This window comes from Artemia franciscana, chromosome 14, assembly GCF_032884065.1.
Source record: "Artemia franciscana chromosome 14, ASM3288406v1, whole genome shotgun sequence".
NCBI lineage: Eukaryota > Metazoa > Arthropoda > Branchiopoda > Anostraca > Artemiidae > Artemia > Artemia franciscana.
This window is the reverse complement of record NC_088876.1, coordinates 29,987,049-30,006,604: the sequence shown is the minus strand read 5'-3', so window position 1 is coordinate 30,006,604 and position 19,556 is coordinate 29,987,049. Positions and strand designations below refer to the sequence as shown.

At 35.0% G+C, this 19,556-nt stretch overlaps 1 protein-coding gene across 2 annotated transcripts in view; it reads left to right on the top strand.

Moving 5' to 3' along the window:
• LOC136035555 (regulator of G-protein signaling 9-binding protein-like) overlaps positions 1-19,556 on the top strand; it is a 61,291-nt gene that overhangs the window by 13,640 nt on the left and 28,095 nt on the right. Inside the window, exon 2 of one of the 2 annotated variants that reach the window (XM_065717422.1) lies at positions 8,050-8,218. The exons of the other annotated variant lie outside the window; for it this stretch is intronic. Within the exon in view, the coding sequence (XP_065573494.1) occupies positions 8,054-8,218 (165 nt within the window). The 5' untranslated portion in view covers positions 8,050-8,053. The remainder of the gene's footprint in view (positions 1-8,049; positions 8,219-19,556) is intronic. 2 annotated transcript variants of the gene reach the window in all.

The following is a 19,556-nucleotide window of genomic DNA, read 5'->3' as shown; positions in this document are numbered from 1 at the left end:
CACAGGATGTATTGTATTGTTTCATTGCTAACATGAATGATTATACATTACCAGATAATGCACCATACTTGAAATTCCCGGAAACATACCAAGCAGTCCTTGGTATCCCAAAATGATTCAAGTCCCCCGAAAATTTTAAGTCCAGAAAAAATAATAAAAATAATTCTAAATCCCCAAAAATTTAAATTTCATAAAATCAATCGAAAACTGCTTTTAAGCTAAAAATGTTGTTAGCTCAGTTGTTATCTCAAAATACCAGAAGTAGGGGCTTTCAGCCAGAGGATGTATTGTATTGTTTAACTGACATGAGCCCCCTGAAAGTTTTAAGTAAAAAAAAAAATACGAATTCCCCGAAAAACCAAATTTTATAAAATCAATGAGAAACTGCTTAGAAGCTAAAATGAGGTTGATTCAGTTGTTATCTCAAAAGACAGATATGAGGATTGTTACAGCAGGTATTGTATTGTTTCACTGACAACATGAATGATTACACAATTTCAGATAAAGCATCACTCTTGAAATTCTCAGAAACATGCCATAAAATTCTCAAAAACCAGAATGATGACGCAGTACCAGATGACATATCATTCTTATTTTTGAAAACTTTTCAAGAAGTTCTCCGAGTCTCAAAATAATTCTATGTCCACAAAATTCTAAGTAAGAAAGGTGATAATTCCAAGTCCCAAACAAGCATAAATTTCATAAAATCAAGGAAAAACTGCATAGAAGCTAAAAATATTGTTGACTCAATTGTTATCTCAATAGACTAGATGTGAGGGCTGTAACAGATTGTATTGTATTGTTTCACTGACAACTCGAATAATCACGCAATATCAGATAATGCATCGTTTTATAAATTGTCGTCCAAAATAAGGTCCAAAAAATAGAAGTAAATCTAAGTAAAAAAAAAAACATAAATTTCATAAAATCAATGGAAAACTGCTTAGAAGCTAAAAATATTTTTGACTCTGTTGTTACCTCAAAATATCAGATTTTACGGTTGCCACAGGATATACTGTCTTGTTTCACTGACAACATGTATAATTACGCAATACCAGATAACGCATCATTCTTTGGAACCCTTCGAAACGTGTCATGAAAGTCTCGGAAACTAGCATGCATACTCATGTAATGATGCCAAAAAGATGTTAGCATCTCCAATAGTATATCGGGGTATGGGCTTCCACAGTATCTATGTCTCAAAAGACCAGATGTGAGGGCTGTCACAGAATGTATTATTTTGTTTTACTGACGAAATAAATAATTACGCAATCCCAGGTAACACATCATTCTTGTAATTTTCGGAAACATACAAAGAAATTTTCATTATCCCAATATAATTTTAAACATAATAAATTTAAGTCCCAAAAAACCATAAATTCAGTAAATTTAATGGAAAACTGTTTAAAAGATAAAAATGCTCTTGACTCAGTTGTTATCTCAGAAGACAAGGTGTGAGGGCTGTCACAGGATGTATTGTATCGTTTCAGTGACAACATGAATGGTTACGCAATACCAGATAACGTATCATTCTTGAAATTCTCAGAAACATACCAAGAAATTATCAAAAACCAAGATGCAGACTCTTGGAATGATGTCAAAAAGGTGTTAGCAATTCGAATAGTGCATCAGAGTATGGACTGCCAGAGTATCTTTATCTCAAAAAACCACATGTGAGGGCTGTCACAGGATGTATTCAATTGTTTCACTGAAAACATGAAAAATTACACAATACCAGATAATGTGACATTCTTGAAAATTTCAGATACATACCAAGAAATTCTCAGCTTTCTAAAATAAGTTTAAGTCCCCAAAACATTTTAAGCCCCCAAAAATTTTATGAGTACAAAAACTATATGTTCCAAGATATTTTGAAGTCCCAAGATAATTCTACATCCCAATAAAATTCTAAGTCCTTAAAATTTCTAAGTCCCGAAAACGTTGTGTCGAAAAACAAAGTTGAAAATAAATTTTAATTCAAAAGAGAATCCAAGCTAAAAAAAAAATGGGACCAGGGTAATTGGGTCCATTAAGGGGACTCGGGGTCCTGGAGGGGGAGGGCATGGCGCATTGGAGGGGAATGATGGGACCCAAACTCAAGTGCAAGCTTCGGTAATGGAAAAGTGATTCGCTCAGGACCAATATATTACAAAAATGATACCTGCCCGGTTGTAGTCATTATAATTTTTTTGAGATCAATGCAAGTTCATTAACTATCAAAAGAATATGTCTGTCAAGCAAGCATCTCAAGTCATTGTAGTACGTATATTTTCAGAATTATTCCAAAATTTGTGCCCGGAAAAAAAAATCATAGATAGCACTTACCAAAATTCCAATTTTGAGATCGATTGCGCAATTAACTTGTCACGATGTAGTGGCGCTTAACATTATTTGGCCAAAAAAACAATACATTGATTGCCTTGGAATGTATTTCTAAGAAGTTAATATCATCGATGACTTATTGGTTTGGCTCAGTCGAGTGACGTGTCACTCTTTTACCATAGGAAATAATGGGTTACACGCTCGATTCCTACATCAGATATAAATTTCATAAAATCAATGGAAAACTGCTTAGAAGCTAAAAATGTGTCATTGGGAAAGACAACATTTCACTATCTATGACTTTAGTTAACAACAACACAATATAAGACTTGATTGTGTAGATGGCATTGATTAAGTCACCGTTAAACCTTCTTCCTGATCTTAACACTATAGAAGAAAAGAGTATTGGGACAGGGTGCTGAAACTCACAGGGGGATACTACTGTTATAAAATTAAATTAAACAAAATACTGTGTGTGTCAGGATTAGAAACTGTTGAAAAAGTTTTTACAACATACAATTAGCAACCTCAACTATGAATTCCTATAAAAAAAGGAAATATATAAAATGTAAAATGTTTCAAGTGTAGACATAGATATAAGAACTTCCAAGCGTAAAACTACCATAAATCACTTTCAATACATAAAGGAATCTAAAAATGAAAAAAAATCCAATAAAGAGCTGAGTCAAACTCAAATCGAGTAAAATTTAACAAGAGTAGGGCTGATAACCCCCATGCCTTCTCAAGGCCAGAATATAAATTTACGCTACACTGGAAACAAAGTAAGTTTCCTTTGTTTTCGCTTCTTCTACATTCATAAATAAAAAATTATCAAAACTTTAAGAAATAAATATTAGTATATCTCAATTAAATTGACAATGCACGGTCATTTTTTTTTTTTGTAAAGTGTAAATTATGTTTTGGCCTTGAGAGGGAATGAGGGTTATCAGCCCTACTCTTGTTAATTTTCGCTCGCTTTGAGTTCGACTCAGCTATTTATTTTAATTTCTGTTCATTTTGAGTTTTATTCATATATTGAAAGTGACTTTTGGTTTCTTTACGTTTGGAAGATTATTTGACTTTCTTCTGCTCATTTTTTGCTGAAGGGAGCTCTTTACTTTTCTTTTAAAAACATGTTCTGTGGAATATATTTTGTGTAAATTAATTCTCTAATAAGACTCTAAATAAGAGAACTCCAAAATTATCTAATTGCCTGTAAACTAAAATTCTCCAAAGCTCCAATTGAATTCCAACCAATTTCAAGTACATCTGAACACTTTAAGCTGAACTTCGGTGGAACCGTACATCAAGTTTAGTCTTACCCATCAGAAGTTGAAAGCGTAAGGAAATTTGCCTTATTTTGCAAAACAGGGGGAAACACCCCCTAAATGCTATAGAATCTTAATAAAAATCGCACCGTCAGATTCAATGTATCAGAGTACCCTGATGTAGAGGACCCTGATGTAGAGGTTTCAAGCTCCTATCTACAAAAATGTCGAATTTTGTATTTTTTGCCAGAAGAAAGATCCCGGATGCGCGTTTATTTGTGTTTTTTGTTGTTGTTGTTTTTTTTTCCAGGGGTGATCGTATCGACCCAATGGTCATAGAATATCAAGTGAGGGCTCAATCTAACGGCAATTAAAAGTTCTAGTGCACTTTTTAAGAGACCAAAAAATTGGAAGGCAACTACGCCCCCTCCCATAATAATTTTTTCCAAAGTCAACTGATCAAAATTTTGAGATAGCCATTTTGTTCAGCATAGTTGGAAAATCTAGTAGCTATGTCTTTGAGGACGACTTAATCCACCACAGTCCCCGGGGGAAGGGCTGCAAGTTATGAACTTTGCCCCTCGTTTACATATAGTATTGATTATTGGGAAGTACACACACGTTTTCAGGGGGGGTTCTGATTGTGGGGGAGGGGTCCGGGGGTTTTGGTTACGTAGGAGGATCTTTCTATGGAGGAATTTATCATGGGGCATGATAATTTCCATGAAGGGGACGCTGGATTTTCCAGCATTATTTAAGAAAACAATGAGAAATTAAATACAAAATCAAGTTTTTTCAACTGAAAGTAAGGAGCAATACTAAAACTTAAAAACGAACAGAAATTATTATTTATAAGAGGGGGGAGGTCGTCCCCTCCTTAATATTTTGCTCTTTACGCTAAAGTATTTTTAGAAATTTCAAAAGACCTATTTATTCTAATAAAACGGCCTTTGTGATTCAGGGGTCGTTCTTAAAGAATTGGAACACAATTTGAAGTATAGTGTAAAGTGCAAGGTATTGAGATGGGGGCAAGCCCTTTTATATAATTAATAAAAATATCCAAATATAGAAGTTCGTTATGTAAGTTAATTCGTAAGTTACGTATTACTAATAAAAACGTTCGCGAATAAAATTAAAAGTTCCAGTGGCCTTTTTAAGTAGCCGAGAAATTGGAGGGCAACTAAGCCCCCTCCCCCAGCCCCTTTTTCCAAAAATCATCCGATAAAACTTTGAGAAAGCCTTTTAGCAAAAAAAGTAAAATTAATACGCAAATTTCGTTTAATTATTCATGTACGGTGAGTCAAAATCATAATCTGCATTAATTCAACAAAGTTCAGAAATTAAATAAGAAAACAGCTTTTTTGAACTGAAAGTAAGGAGCGACACTTAAAACGAACAGAATCTATTCCGTATGTGAAAGGGGCTGTCCCCTCCTCAACACCCCGCTCTTTACGCTAAAGTTTTTTTATTGTTTAAAAAAAATAGTTGTGAGAAAGAGTCGAAATTTAGCGTAAAGAGCGGGGTGTTGAGGAGGGAACAACCCCTTTTCATATACAGAATAACAGTTATTAGATTTTTCGCTTATGTTGAACAAAATTGCTATCTAAAAAAATTGATCGGATGACTTTGGGAGAAAATGAGTGTGGGAGCTAGTTGCCCTTCAATTTTTTGATCAGTTAAAAAGAGTAATAGAACTTTTAATTTCCGTTAGAACGGGCCCTCTCACTAAGTTCTAGGACTACTGGGTCGATATGATAACCTCTGGGGAAAAAACAACAAATAAACACGCATCTATGATCCTTTTTCTGGCAAAAAATACAAAATTCCACATTTTTATAGATAGGAGCTTGAAACCTCTACAGCAGGGTTTTCTGATACGCTGAATCTGATTGTGTGTGTTTCATTAAGATCCTATGACTTTTAGGAGCTGATTCTCCTTTTTTTTGAAAATAAGGCCAATATTCTCAGGCTCGTAACTTTTGATGGGTAAGACTAAACTTGATTAAAATTATGTATTTAAAATCAGCATCAGCATGAAAAAAGAGTTTTGTATGCAGCTATTGGTATCAAAATTCCGTTTTTTTACAGTTTTGGTTACTATTGAGCTGGGTCGCTCTTTGCTAGGTAGGTTGGTAGGAAGTCAAAAGGCCTCTTTACTCTATTAACATCAACTGAAAATTCGTTTGTTATTTCGCTTCAAAGAACATGCAACATTCCTAGTTTTCAGCTAAAATGAGAAGATGAATAGACCGATTTGATGAATTAGACCGTTTAAAACGAAACAATGTTAAAATTAAAACGAAACAAAGTTAAAAAATTTAACATTTTAGCTGAATTTCAGCGATGAATTCGACCAATTCCAGGCCTGTTTAATACCTCCAAAATAATAAAAGAGAGGCAAATTTTGCTTCAAGGAAGGACAAACACGCTTGACTTTTAGCGATACTTAGTGGAGGTACTTGTTGGCATTTATTGGCACTTAGAGGCACTTATTGGCACTGGCACTTATACACTTATTGGAAGCTCTTTATGCCTCCAATAATACAGTTTAAAATTTCTTGTAATATTCAGATTCAAGCAACATCACATGTCTACCTCAGAGTTGCCACCCGGCTTGAAAAAAAATCGCTAGATTCTGGTAATTTTCTTCAATAACCTAGTGATTTGGGTGCTGATTCAGTGATTTCTTAGGCAAAATATAAATTCACTAAAAAAGTAAATCACTAGGGATGGCAACTCTGGTCCACCTTTACACTAAAAACTTAGGGATGGGACACGGATAAATTTTTAGAGACCAGCGGTAAAATTTGATTCTCCAGTATTACAGAAAATCATTGCATGACTATAATTAAAAGAAGGAGTATTATGGCTCCTTTCCTATTAAAAAGGTGGCAATGAGAAGGGTGGGTGACATGCTGACTGGGTAACTGACATTATTCAGTTTTCCAATCAAAAAAAAAAAAAAAAAAAAAAAAAAAAAATACAGTCCATTCGTTGCACTCGTTCGAATAGGATGAACCTAACTACCTTTTTAAAAACAGTGGTGATTGGACTTAACAGAAAAGCTATAAGAGGAGCGGAGGCCCCTTTGGCCCTTCATATGGTTTTTGGTAGAATGTGAAGTCAGTTCATTTTGCAGCAAATAAAGACTATATTGATAAAACCCTACATGGATAGTCTTATTGGATCTAATATTGCAAAATGAAGGTTATATTACTAAATCGAGTTAAAAATATAAAGAAAAACTTTCAAGATGAAAACTTCCAAAAATATGAGATTAAAACTGTAGGACAAATTTTTAAATTTGTAGGACAAATTTAGAATGACAAATATTTTTTAGTTTGCAATTAAGGTCAACAGTGATCCGACATCAATATGACAATATAAGAGCAATGTAACAGTAAACAAAGAAAAAAAATTGTTCTTCTGCTTGAAAACTCATTCGAAGGAAGCACGGTAAAAGATTGTGGACAGTACTTTTTACCCCTTCCCCTGTAGTCTAGTTAATAAAAGTGTACCAAAATAATTATTTTTGGCCATTGATGATAGTGAAAACGAGCAAGTGAGATAGGAAAATTTCACTCGTAGGATAATTTATGTTTCAAACAGGTTGCTGACCTTTCCATTAGGATGAATTAAAATATGCGTTACCATTCAACAGAGGGGCGTACTAAGTCCCGACATGGGTAATTTGAAAGAGTGGACAAATTATACTAAATCATAGTAGATTCGCAATGATTTCTTACGAAAATTTTGTTTTCACTCTTAGGTTTCACCCTTATGTTGTTCCACCCTAATGTTGGGAATAAATAGAACCTAATCTAGCTTGAAGTAGTTTTCACCCTTATGAAAATATTGTTTCACCCTTATGTTGCAAATAAAAAGGATAAGTAAAGGATACGGCATTAGACTTTACAGACCGTACCGGCGGTGCTGATCTCCGTTTCTTGGCCCTTCAGCCAGGAAGTGCAATGGGGGGTTGGGGGCCAGCCATCCTGTGCTTTCGCACCCCCTTCCTGTTTACCTTCCCCAGATCTCTCCAGGTACCCATTTAGAGCTGGGTCGACTCTGGCTAAGCTTAAAGAGTCACGCCACTGACCCCCGTCCCAAACTGAAGAATTGGGTACACTGGGATTCGAACCCGCGTCCTCTCAGACAAGGGATCCCGAATTATGTTGCAAATAAATAAAACCTAATCCAGCTTGAAGTAGGATTTTTTTTTTTCCATGCTTCTGAGTCTTACATTTTACACTGTCTTAGCAACTGCTGAAATATTTGGAATAGCACCAGTTTAGTTGTTATTTGGAATATTTGGAATTTGGTGTCCAGTTTAGAATTTCTCAGACAAATGTCAGTACAGTGACAAATTTCCAGAACTGACATGATCCACTTGCAGCTGGACTCCCCAATGTTACATCATCTTCCTCCGAATAACTATGCCCCTTTTATTTATTTTTAGAAATATGAAAAATACACCCCTTTTCCCACCCAGAAATAAACAGCACCCAAAAGGAAGGGGAAAGCAAACCCAGCATGCAGCACATACGACACTGTGGCTTACTTGTGGATCAAATGAAAAGGAAAAGGCTCCTACCCCGGACTTCCCAGGACGTACAGAATGCTTAAAGGTATCTTAAATATATTTTACCCATTTTGGGATTTATTTTTATTAGAAAAGGAGAAGAAACTGAAAAAAGCACAAAACTATTTTGGACTAAAATTTTATGGTAATAAATGAGTATTGGGATGATTTGAGAGTTCGATATGCAAAAAAAGATTTGGAGATTAGTGATTATGAGTAGTAATTTAACTTAATGCAGAATATACCAAAATGCTATGTCATGCTTCTAAGCTATGTCAGAAGTAAGAATTTTAATCAAGTGGAAAGCTTTTTTTTTTTACCTTGGAAGCATTATTGTAAAACTACTAGAGTCAACAACACATGTCGTCGTTTTGACGGTTTTATGGAACGTATTAACAGAGGTGAGCTCCACGTTTCTACCCATGCCAGCCCCTCTGTTATAGCGGGTTATAAATAAATTCAATTCAATTCAATTATTAGCTAGGCCTTCCCCTGCACGGAAGCTGTAAAAAAATGGAATAGCCAATGTTCGGGGTTTTTGGTTGTTAGAAAATTTTGAAAAATGGAAAGTTGTACCTAAAAACAAAAATTCTGACACTAGCAATTTTGAAAATTGTGAGAAAAAAAGTTACAGGGGTTAAATATTTGTTTGACATTTCAGTACATCAGAGCAACCGAGGAGGATTATATAGATGTTCTTTAGATAAATTGTTAATGATATAATTTGTTGCTTGTTGGAACATCCGTATATCAAACAATTTGGAATGAAATATATATACCACAAATATCAATGTATCAATTTATATCTTGAAATATATCAACTTCAAGTGGAGTGTCCTTCAGGAAGTAAGTTCTAGCTTTGAGGTGAACTGAAGAGGCCATCAGAAATTTTTTAAAGCAAAAATTAACATCATGAGATGGAGTAAAGAGTGACTCTATGACAGTACTCTGTCGAGAGAAGCAGCTTACGTAGCGCTGTTTGGCCTCAGTTGGCTTGGTTGGCTCAGTTGACGCTGTCGACTAATCAAATTTCCTGTTTTGTCTGCTTAACAATCTCCAGATGCACTTTCCAGCATACCTTTCAACTAGTTTTGACAACCTGCTTTGTAATTGTCTTAGTAAGCCTCCTTTTAATATCAGGGTGGCAAAACCAGTGAAAAAATATCACGGTCATTTTTAAAAATGGAGCCCATAATTATCGCTTCTTTGGACCAGAAGTATCAAAGTGCATGTGTAGCTATGGTGGATATTAAAAACTGGACTAGAACTACTAAGGTGGATCCAGAAAGCCAGAGAAATAGTATTTTATTTTTTAGTAAATAGATGTATCTATCTTACCTTTTTCTATAATTTCCTTGCAGTTTTCAACCTTTGCTAGTTTCAGGGAAAATGAAAGCGATCCTTCCGAGTCGATCCGCCTCTTTCAATGTTGATGTTTTTCGATTGATCTTTTAGGTCTACAAATTAAAAAAAAGTCCGACGGGGCCCAATCTGAGTTGTACGGTGTTCGGTGGAGTGCACCGAAGCCGATTTTCACCATCAATTAGCAAACAATGAGCGTGGTATGACTCGGTGCATTTTCGTAATGCATAATCCAGTCGTCATCCATGTATTTTTAGGATGGTCAAACCCTGTGCCTTAAATGTTTTAGCACTTCGCAATAAGGGCTTTTATTAGCAGTCTGTTTTGGGGGCACATATTTGTGATTGACCAAACCTTCGTTATTAAAAAAAAAAACACAATGAGCATGACGTTTATCCTCGATTTACTCATTTTTGCTGTCTTTGGTAGATGACAAGCAATTGTATGTCACTCACTTCTCTGCCAATTAGGTTCCAGATTGTATAAGACCTTTGTTTCATCACCTGTGTTTCGGCTGTTGAAGGGTGTCTTCAGCCTCGTCATCATCTGTGGATCCCCTCCCCTCTGGAACCCCCTGTGCCTCGTGAAAGCTTGGTTCCTTGACATCACGTCGTCCCCGTAGGAATGCCGTAGTATCATAAACCATATCCGCAGCATTCTTGCGCAGTTTAACCTCATTTTTGAATATACCTCCTCATTAAAAGTTTAATAACAGACAAGTGGCCAAATTTACAGTCAAAGTTAGTATAACTATGAAGAGCCTCGCTTTCATTCTACCTGTAACCTGTCCAGTACTGAAACAATGAAGTTCAAAAGAAAAGTTCTATAAAAATTATGTTTATTTACCTAAGAAACGTAATTTGACGATTTTTCTGGTTCAAGTTTGTCCCTTCTAGTCACGTTTACAGTACGTGCCGAGCATATAGTACCACACTGAACCTTCTGGTCCAAAATATCGCTAAATATATACTGCACAATAGAGACATAAGTACCATAGTTGCCACCCTGAATCTTGCTTGTGACAAGCATCCAAATCTAATCTAATTGCAACAGATAATATCTTCGGAGCAATTATTCAGAAGATAACGCTATAAGTGAACGCTTATAAGACATATAAGCATAAGTGAATGTCTTATAGATTCAAACGAATGCTTAACCATAAGAATTTTTTCTTCTCCAATAGTTGTTTCAATTGAGTTTGGTAAACTTTGCTTATTTTAATCAACATTGCAATAATTATTCTTAAGAATTACCAAATAATTATGCCTTTATTTCAGGTTCCTTCTCACTTACACAGTAAAACTAAATTTGTGCTTCAGTTCCCCGACCGGGCATCTTTTTATTTAAAGCTGAGGCAGCAGCTTGCTTCCTGTTCTCATAAAATTTAAATGTGTCTAAAACCACGGATACTGGCTATTCCAAATTTGTAAGCCCTTATAAGCCCTTTACAGGGTCTTTTTTTAAACTAACATCCCGAATTTAATTCCCAAAGAACATTGACTCGGGTACCGAAGACCTAATTTTGAGAATACAGTTACACTATTTATGCTTAACTTTGACAATTGCTTTACTGAAAACATTTTGTATTTTACACTTAGTCAATTGGTACAAGCATATGTTTTATTTACGGGTTTCTTTTCAAAACATTTGAATCTAAATTTTATTATGAAGCAATTGAGAATATTGAAGCTCTGGCATTCTCGAATCAATATGATAAAATTCTTTGTTCTAAAACTTATTACCTTTTGTTTTTGTTTAGCAGCATTCATTCTTGAAGTACTGAGAAAAGAAACTAAAATTATAGATGTTTTTTTTTGTCAGTTCTAAAATAACTTTGAGCTAGGTGAATGAAATCCTCAGGAATGGACTAGAGTCTCAATGATCCACAGAGAAACTATTTTGAAGTACCTTATTCCTGTCTTTCCCAATCCAATGAGCCCTGACCTACGGTGACCTTTTAAAATATGAAATAAGAAACAAGCCTTTTCAACTGAAAGTAAGGATCAACATTAAAACTGAGAACGAACAGAAATTATGACGCATATGAGAGGAGTCACCCTCTCCTAAATACCTCGCTCTCTCTACTAAAGTTTTTTTTGTTTCAGTTATTTAAGGGTGACTCCAGAATCACAAAGACCATTTAATTAGAATAATAAGCTCTTTGAAAATTTATAAGAAAACTTTAGCGTAAAGAGTGAGGTATTAAAGAGAGGACAAACCTTCTCATATACGTCATAATTTCTGTTCGTTTTTAGTTTTAATGTTGCTCCTTACTTTCAGTTAGAAAAACTTGTTTTTTATCTAATTTCTTATAGATTTTTTCAATAATGCTGAGAAACACAGCTCTACCTCCATGGAGAATTGTCTCCCCCACGAAAAATTCCTTTATCGAAAGATCCTCCCACGTACCCCCACCCCCTCCACCAGAAAAATCCCTGTTAAAATACTCCGTATACTTCCCAATAACCAATACTATTTGTATACGAGGGAAAAGTTCAGAGCTTGCAATCCTTCCCCCAGGGACTTGGGGGTTAATTCATCCTCAAAGATTTTGTTATTACAGGTTCGACTATGCTGAAAAATGGCTATCTTAAAATTTTAATCGGCTGACTTTTTGGAAAATTTTGCGCGGGAGGAGGACTAGCTGCCCTTCAAAATTTTTGGCCACTTAAAAAGGGCACTAGAACTTTTAATTTCCGATCGAATGGGCCCTCTCCCGATCTTCAACGATCACTAGTTCAATAAAAGTGTTCCGAGCCTTATATGCATGGCTGAGATATACCGCATAAAATGAAATAATAGGAATTGCATTTTCAAAGCTAGAGCAAATGATATTTTTTTTCAGAACTTGGATAAGCCTATTTTGTCAAAAACTTGGGTTTTATTTATTTAGAGGACAAAATTGCCCTCTAAAAAAAGCCTATTGGCTTAGAAAGAACATGAAATTATCAAGACGGATTTTGAAAGCAATTCCTTCCTTGCGACACGGAGGGTTGAACCAAAAACCTTTAATTCAGAGGCATGGATTTCTCTGCCGCGCTGTCACAACGTAACTGTTATTTTTTTTTCCCCTAGGAACCAGTGCACATGCTTTTGCTAAAAGGATTTCAAAGGCTGATTCATTGTTACTTAGTTTACAGTTGATTTGAAGATTTATTCATATTAATGGACATTTTCTTAGTCATAAAAAGACTTGGCAAGTATGGAAAGTTCTAAGTGCCGGAAAAGAGAAGTGTATAGACATTAGATTAGCCCCTAGAAATAAAGACACGGTAAATGTAGTAACTTGATAACATCTTTAGGTGTATTATTTAGACCCTGGATGCATCCCTGAAACTTTCATTCACAAAACTAAACTAATTTCCAAGATAGAAAAAGACTAGTCACCTAGAACTTAACCAAAAAAAAGTCCCTTTAGTACAAGGAATGAGAGGTTTTGGGGCACCTATAATATAGCATAACTTATGTTCCTTTTAAGTTTTGTTGTTGCTCATAATAATCATTAGAGAAAAGTATTCTATTTTTACTGTATTATTAGGGATTTTTTATTTTTTCATTTAGAGATTGTCCTCGCTTTATAATTCTCTCAAAAAGATATGTAACACACCCTTTAATTTTTTGAAATACTACATTGCTCATAAGAAAAAAAAAGTATATTTTAATGTCTTTAGCTATAAAACTTTTATAAGTTTCCCTAATTTAAATAGCTTATATATGGAATACTAATTTAAAAGAAGGACCAAGCCCAATTCTAGAAAGACTGACAAATATAAAAGTTGCGGAGAAGCAATATATTGCTGTTTTCGGACAAGTATATCAAACAGTTTATTAAATTCTGATACTAATATCAAATAATGAATGTGTGATTTGGTTATTATCAGAAGCAGTTTATTATTTTTTATTTGGAGGGGGGTTCTAACAATACTTGTTTTCATACCCAAAATGAGCCAAAAAATAATAGTTAATTGGAAGTAAAAACGGTATCAAATTTTAAGTAGAAAATGCGTAGTTTAATTATAAACTAGTTGAAGAATTATGAAGAAAAAAATTTGAATATCTGAGGCTCCGATAAAGCTCAGCTCAGATAAATGACAAAAAATCAGATAAATTGCAAAAAGAGCACAAAAAACGAATGGAATAATGTCAGATAATATATTGACAACGCAAGCCAAATGTGTAAAGGCAGATTTTATTTAAAAACACTGCTTCATATTTCAAGTACTTGAGCATTCTGAGTTCTTGTCACCTTATATTTTAACCCTTTTAAACGTCTTAAAAGGTTAACGTCTTCCTGTTTATTTCAAACGTCTTTTAAGCGAATCATCAAAACCGTTTGGCTGTGGCAGCGCTTTTGTTTTAGTCAACTTTTATCAGAAGAGTGGCGTGAAGCGCAGCACGGGTTAGGCACTTGCGATTTTCAGATCAAACGGTTCGTGGCAACGAACTGTAGATGGAGTGACTCGGCTCAATATTAACCAAAACTCTAAAAAATGAAATTTTGATACCAATAGTTACATCAAAAGAATCGCATTATAATACTGATTTTAAATATATAACTTTCATCAAGTTTAGTCTTACACATCAAAAGTTATGAGCATGAGAAAATTTGCCTTACTTTAGAAAATTAAATAAAAAAAACAAGTTTTTTTAACTGGAAGTAAGGAGCGACATTAAAACTTAAAACTCACAGAAATTACTTCGTATATGAAAGAGGCTGCTACCTCATCAACGCCCCGTTCTTTACGCTAAAGTTTGACTCTTTTTCTCAATTCTTCTTTTTAAAACAGTAAAAACTTTTCTGTTGGTTTTAATTTTAATGTCGCTCCTTACCTCCAGTTAAAAAAACTTGTTTTTTTTTATTATTTTGGCTCTCCGCAGAGGAATAATCAAAACGAAATTTGCATATATTTTTTTTTTTTTTTGCTAAATAGCTTTCTCGTAATTTCGATCGAATGATTTTGAGAAAAAAAGAGCGGGGGACGAAGCCTAGTTGCCCTCCGATTTTTTTATTAATTAAAAAAGCAACTAGAACTTTTAATTTTTTACGAATATTTTTATTGGTAAAAGATTTACGTAACTTATAAATTAGCTTACGTAAAGAACTTTTGTATTCTCATGTTTTTATTACATATATGAGGGGATTCGCCCCATCGTCAGTACCTCGCTCTTTACACTAAAGCTTAAATTTTATCCCAATTCATTAAGAATGACCCCTGAATCACAAAAGCCGTAGAATAAATAGTTGAAATTACTAAAAATACTTTAGCGTAAAGAGCGAGGTATTAGAAGGAGGTGAGCCCTTCATACGGGTAATAATTTCTGTTTGTTTTACGTTTTATTGCTGTTCCTTACTTCCAGCTGAAAAAGCTTTTTCACATTTATTTTTTAATTGTTTTTTTTTTTTTTAAATAATGATAGTTAATTCTGCTCTCCCTTCATGGAAATTTTCTTCTCCCATGACAAATTCTCGATGGAAAGTTCCCCCAGCGTATCCCTCTCTTCTCAACCCCTCCCCCAAACCAAAAAAATCCTCCTGAAAACGCCTGTATACTTCCCAATAACCATTACTATATGTAAGCACAGGTCAAAGTTTGTAACTTGTTGCCCCTCCCACGGGGACTGTGGGGGAGTAATTCGTCCCCAAAGACATAGTTATAAGGTTTTTCGACTACACTGAATAAAATGGCTATCTCAGAATTTTGATCCGTTGGCTTTGGGAAAATAATTAGCGTGGGAGGGGGCCTAGGTGCCCTCCAATTTTTTTGGTCACTTAAAAAGGGCACTAGAACTTTTCATTTCCGTTAGAATGAGCCCTCTTGCATAACTCTAGGACAACTGGGTCGATACGATCACCCCTGGGAAAAAAAAAACAACAAAAAAAAAACAAAAAAAACAAATAAACACGCATCCGTGATCTGCCTTGTGGCAAAAAATGCAAAATTCCACATTTTTATAGATAGGAACTCGAAACTTCTACAGTAGGGTTCTCTGATACACTGAATCTGACGGTGTGATTTTCGTTAAGATTCTGAGACTTTTAGGGGGTGTTTCCCCCCTATTTTCTAAAATGACGCAAATTTTCTCAGGCTCGTAACTTTTGATGGGCAAGACTAAACTTGATGAAACCTATATATTTAAAACCAGCATTAAAATGCGATTCTTTTGATGTAGCTATTGGTATTGGTTTTGGTTACTATTGTACTATGGTATTGGTTTTGGTTACTATTGAGCCGGGTCGCTCCTTACTACAGTTCGTTACCACGAACTGTTTGATATGAGGAAATACCCCCTATTTTCTAAAATAAGGCAAATTTTAGCAAAAAGCCATAGAATGTTAGAAAAATCACACAAACAGATTCAGCATATGAGAGAACCCTACTGTAGAAGTTTTAAGCTCCTATCTACAAACATGTGGAATTTTGTATTTTTTGCCAAAAGACAGAAAACGGATGCGTGTTTGTTTGTTTGTTTGTTTTGATTTTTTTCCCGAGGGTGACCGTATCAAACCATTGGTCCTAGAATGTCGCAAGAGGGCTCATTCTAACAAAAATAAACATTTCTATTGCCCCTTTTAAGTCACCAAAACATTGGAGGGCACCTAGGTCCCCTCCCTCGCACATCTTTTCCCCGAAGTCACTGGATCGAAATTTTTTGAGATAACAATCCTGTCCAACTTAGTCGGAAACCAAATAACAATGTCTTTGGGGACGATTTAATCCCCAACAGTTCCCAGGGGAGGGGCTACAAGTTACAAACTTTGACCATTGTTTACATAATCATAGTAATGGTTGTTATGAAGTGTAAAGACGTTTCAGGGGTACTTTTTCACGTTGGGATGGGAGTGGGTCGGGGGGAGGGGGCTATTTGGGAGGATCTTTCCATGGAGGAATTTTTCATGAGGGAAAATAATTTCTATAAAGGGGGTGCAGAAATTTCTAGCATTATTAAAAAAAAAACAATGAGAAAATAAATATTTTTTTTTAGCCGGAAGTAATGAGCAGCATTAAAACTTAAAACGAACGTAAAATATTACGCATACAAGGGGGTTCGTTTCCTCCATGTTTTCTTGTTCATAAAGCTAAAGTATTATTAGTAATTTCAACTATTTATTCTACGGCCTTTTTATTCAAGGGTCATTCTTAAGGATTTGGGACAAAATTAAAGCTTTAGCGTAAAGAGCGAGGTATTGACGAGGGGGCGAACCCCCTCATATAAGTAATATAAATAAACAAATATAGAGGTTAGTTACGTAAGCTAATTCGTAAGGTACGTGTGTTTATTACAAACAAAAACGGTCGTGAAAAAATATAAAAATTAGTTGCATTTTTCAGGAACAAAAAATTGGAGGGCAACTAGGCCTCTTCCCCCACCCCTTTCTTATCAAAATCTTCCGATCAAAACTATGAGAAAGCCATTCAGAAAAAAACATGAATATGACAATTTCTTTTTATTTATTCATGTGCGGTCAGCCAAAATTAAAACATGCATTAATGCAAAAACGTTCAGAAATAAACAAAAGCCTGTGTTAAGGCTTTGACAGTTTATTAAATCCTTCTAATGAAAATTGTGTAGAATAGGAACAGGTTTGGTGAAAAACAGCTGAATCAGGCAAATGCCAAGTTTCTGGCAGTCTAGATATCTTGTAGGGACATCTGAAAATTGCAGTAATGAATTTATGCCAATGTAAGAAAATGTATCTTTTACTAATTTTTGAACTGTGTTTGTCAATTACACCCTTTCACTAGTTGTTGCACAAATTTGAACGACACAGAGGAAAGAAATATCAAGGCATTTGACCCTGCGCCCCACCCTTCATCTAAATTTGAAATCTGAATTAAGAGCAAAAAGACTTACATACATGCAAAGTTTGTCCTTCTATATTAGAGCTGCCACTGAAAATCCAAAAATATCCAAAGACCCACTTAGAAAATCCCAAAATAAACAAACCTTCAAAATAAACAAATTTTCGAGGTAAACAACGAATAAAAACATAGCAAAAAAACTTTCGGATTAATCAAGAATGAAAGTTACACAGTCCTTTCTGAGCTATAGAAATGTAAATGGTACGGTGTTCATGTCCAAAATTTAAAAACAAAACTAAGAGTAAATATACTTTAAAAAAGAAGACAGAATATGAATTGCAAAATAGTTGTATATCGTCAAACCCAAAAAGAAAGGGTGAATTTGCTAGTTTTATTTTTACATGATTAGGAAAATTAGACTTTCCAAAATGATCTAGCTCTACAGGTGACTGATCTGGCCTGTGCATTACCTCATTACCTCAAAGGATGGGGACGGACCTAGTGCAACTGGAGAAAAATTCTAGTGTTGAGTCAGGTTAGGTAACATTAGGTTAGGTTAAATTTGGCTCTACATATCAGAAATGACTTGAAAACCTAACCAAAACAAATCTATTCTAGCTTAACCTGTGATCATCCAACCTTGCATGAAATTAAAAAAGTTGTCTGGCAACGCTGACTAAATCGAAGGAGAAAAAAAGCTATTTCGGACATTCACCAATATCTGAAACTTAATGCTCTAAGAGTATTCATTTTCATGTGTATTCTTGGACCTCCAAATTTTGGGTAGTATATTCTCGGGTGGATTCTAAAATATTGGATGTATTCAACTTGGATAAACTTCAAAGTACAAAATTAAACAAAGCATGTTGTTAATTAACTCATTAAAGAAAGCATCAGACCTCCCGGATTTCATAGTATGTGGGGTGCACAGTTCCACCCTATATTTCTTAGTACCCAAGCTGTGTAGATATTTATAACTCAGAATTTTTTGCTGCAGTGGCTCGAAGTGTTGCAAATTTTGATACATCCCAGTAGTTTTTTTGAGAAAACTTTAGGAGATACTCAAATGAATTAAATATTCATTTTTCACTGTAGTTCCGACTCAATATACCTATAATGAATAAAAATAGCGAAATGCTGAAGGGACTGCATCATTTGTCTAAAATTCAGATCTGACTTTGGTTCAGGTTTCATAATCTGGCTCTGGTTCAAAAGCAGTTGGTTTCATAATCCTCGAAGTAGTTAGAAACCCCACACTTAATATTGAAAACAGGGATAATTGTTTTCCAAACCCTAAATCTGAAAATTTTTGCCTTTCTGAGGTAAAACTGGGAAAAATGTTTTTCATCACCATACTTTTTTTTTCTCTTGAATATTGTTTCCACTCCTTTGAAAAGATAGTACTTCAAGTTGCTGATGCTTTTTTAAATGGATCTTTTTGATCAAACAGTTCGTGGTAACGAACTGTAGTAAGGAGCGACCCGGCTCAATAGTAACCAAAACTCTAAAAAATGGAATTTTGATACTAATAGCTACATCAAAAGAATCGCATTTTAATGCTGGTTTTAAATATATAAGTTTCATCAAGTTTAGTCTTACCCATCAAAAGTTACGAGCCTAAGAAAATTTGCGTTATTTTAGAAAATAGGGGGAAACGCCCCCTAAAAGTCATAGAATCTTAACGAAAATCACACCATCAGATTCAGCGTATCAGAGAACCCTACTGTAGAAGTTTTGAGCTCCTATCTACAAAAATGTGGAATTTTGCATTTTTTGCCAGAAGGCAGATCACGGATGCGTGTTTGTTTTTTTGTTTTTTTTTGTTTTTTTTCCCCAGGGGTGATCGTATCGACCCAGTTGTCCTAGAATGTTGCAAGAGGGCTCATTCTAACGGAAATGAAAAGTTCTAGTGCCCTTTTTAAGTGACCAAAAAAATTGGAGGGCACCTAGGCCCCCTCCCCCGCTAATTATTTTCCCAAAGTCAACGGATCAAAATTCTGAGATAGCCATTTTATTCAGAGTAGTCGAAAAACCTTATAACTATGTCTTTGGGGACGACTTACTCCCCCACAGTCCCCGTGGGAGGTGCAACAAGTTACAAACTTTGACCTGTGCTTACATATAGTAATGGTTATTGGGAAGTATACAGGCGTTTTCAGGAGGATTTTTTTGGTTTGGGGGAGAGGTTGAGAAGAGGGGGATATGCTGGGGGAACTTTCC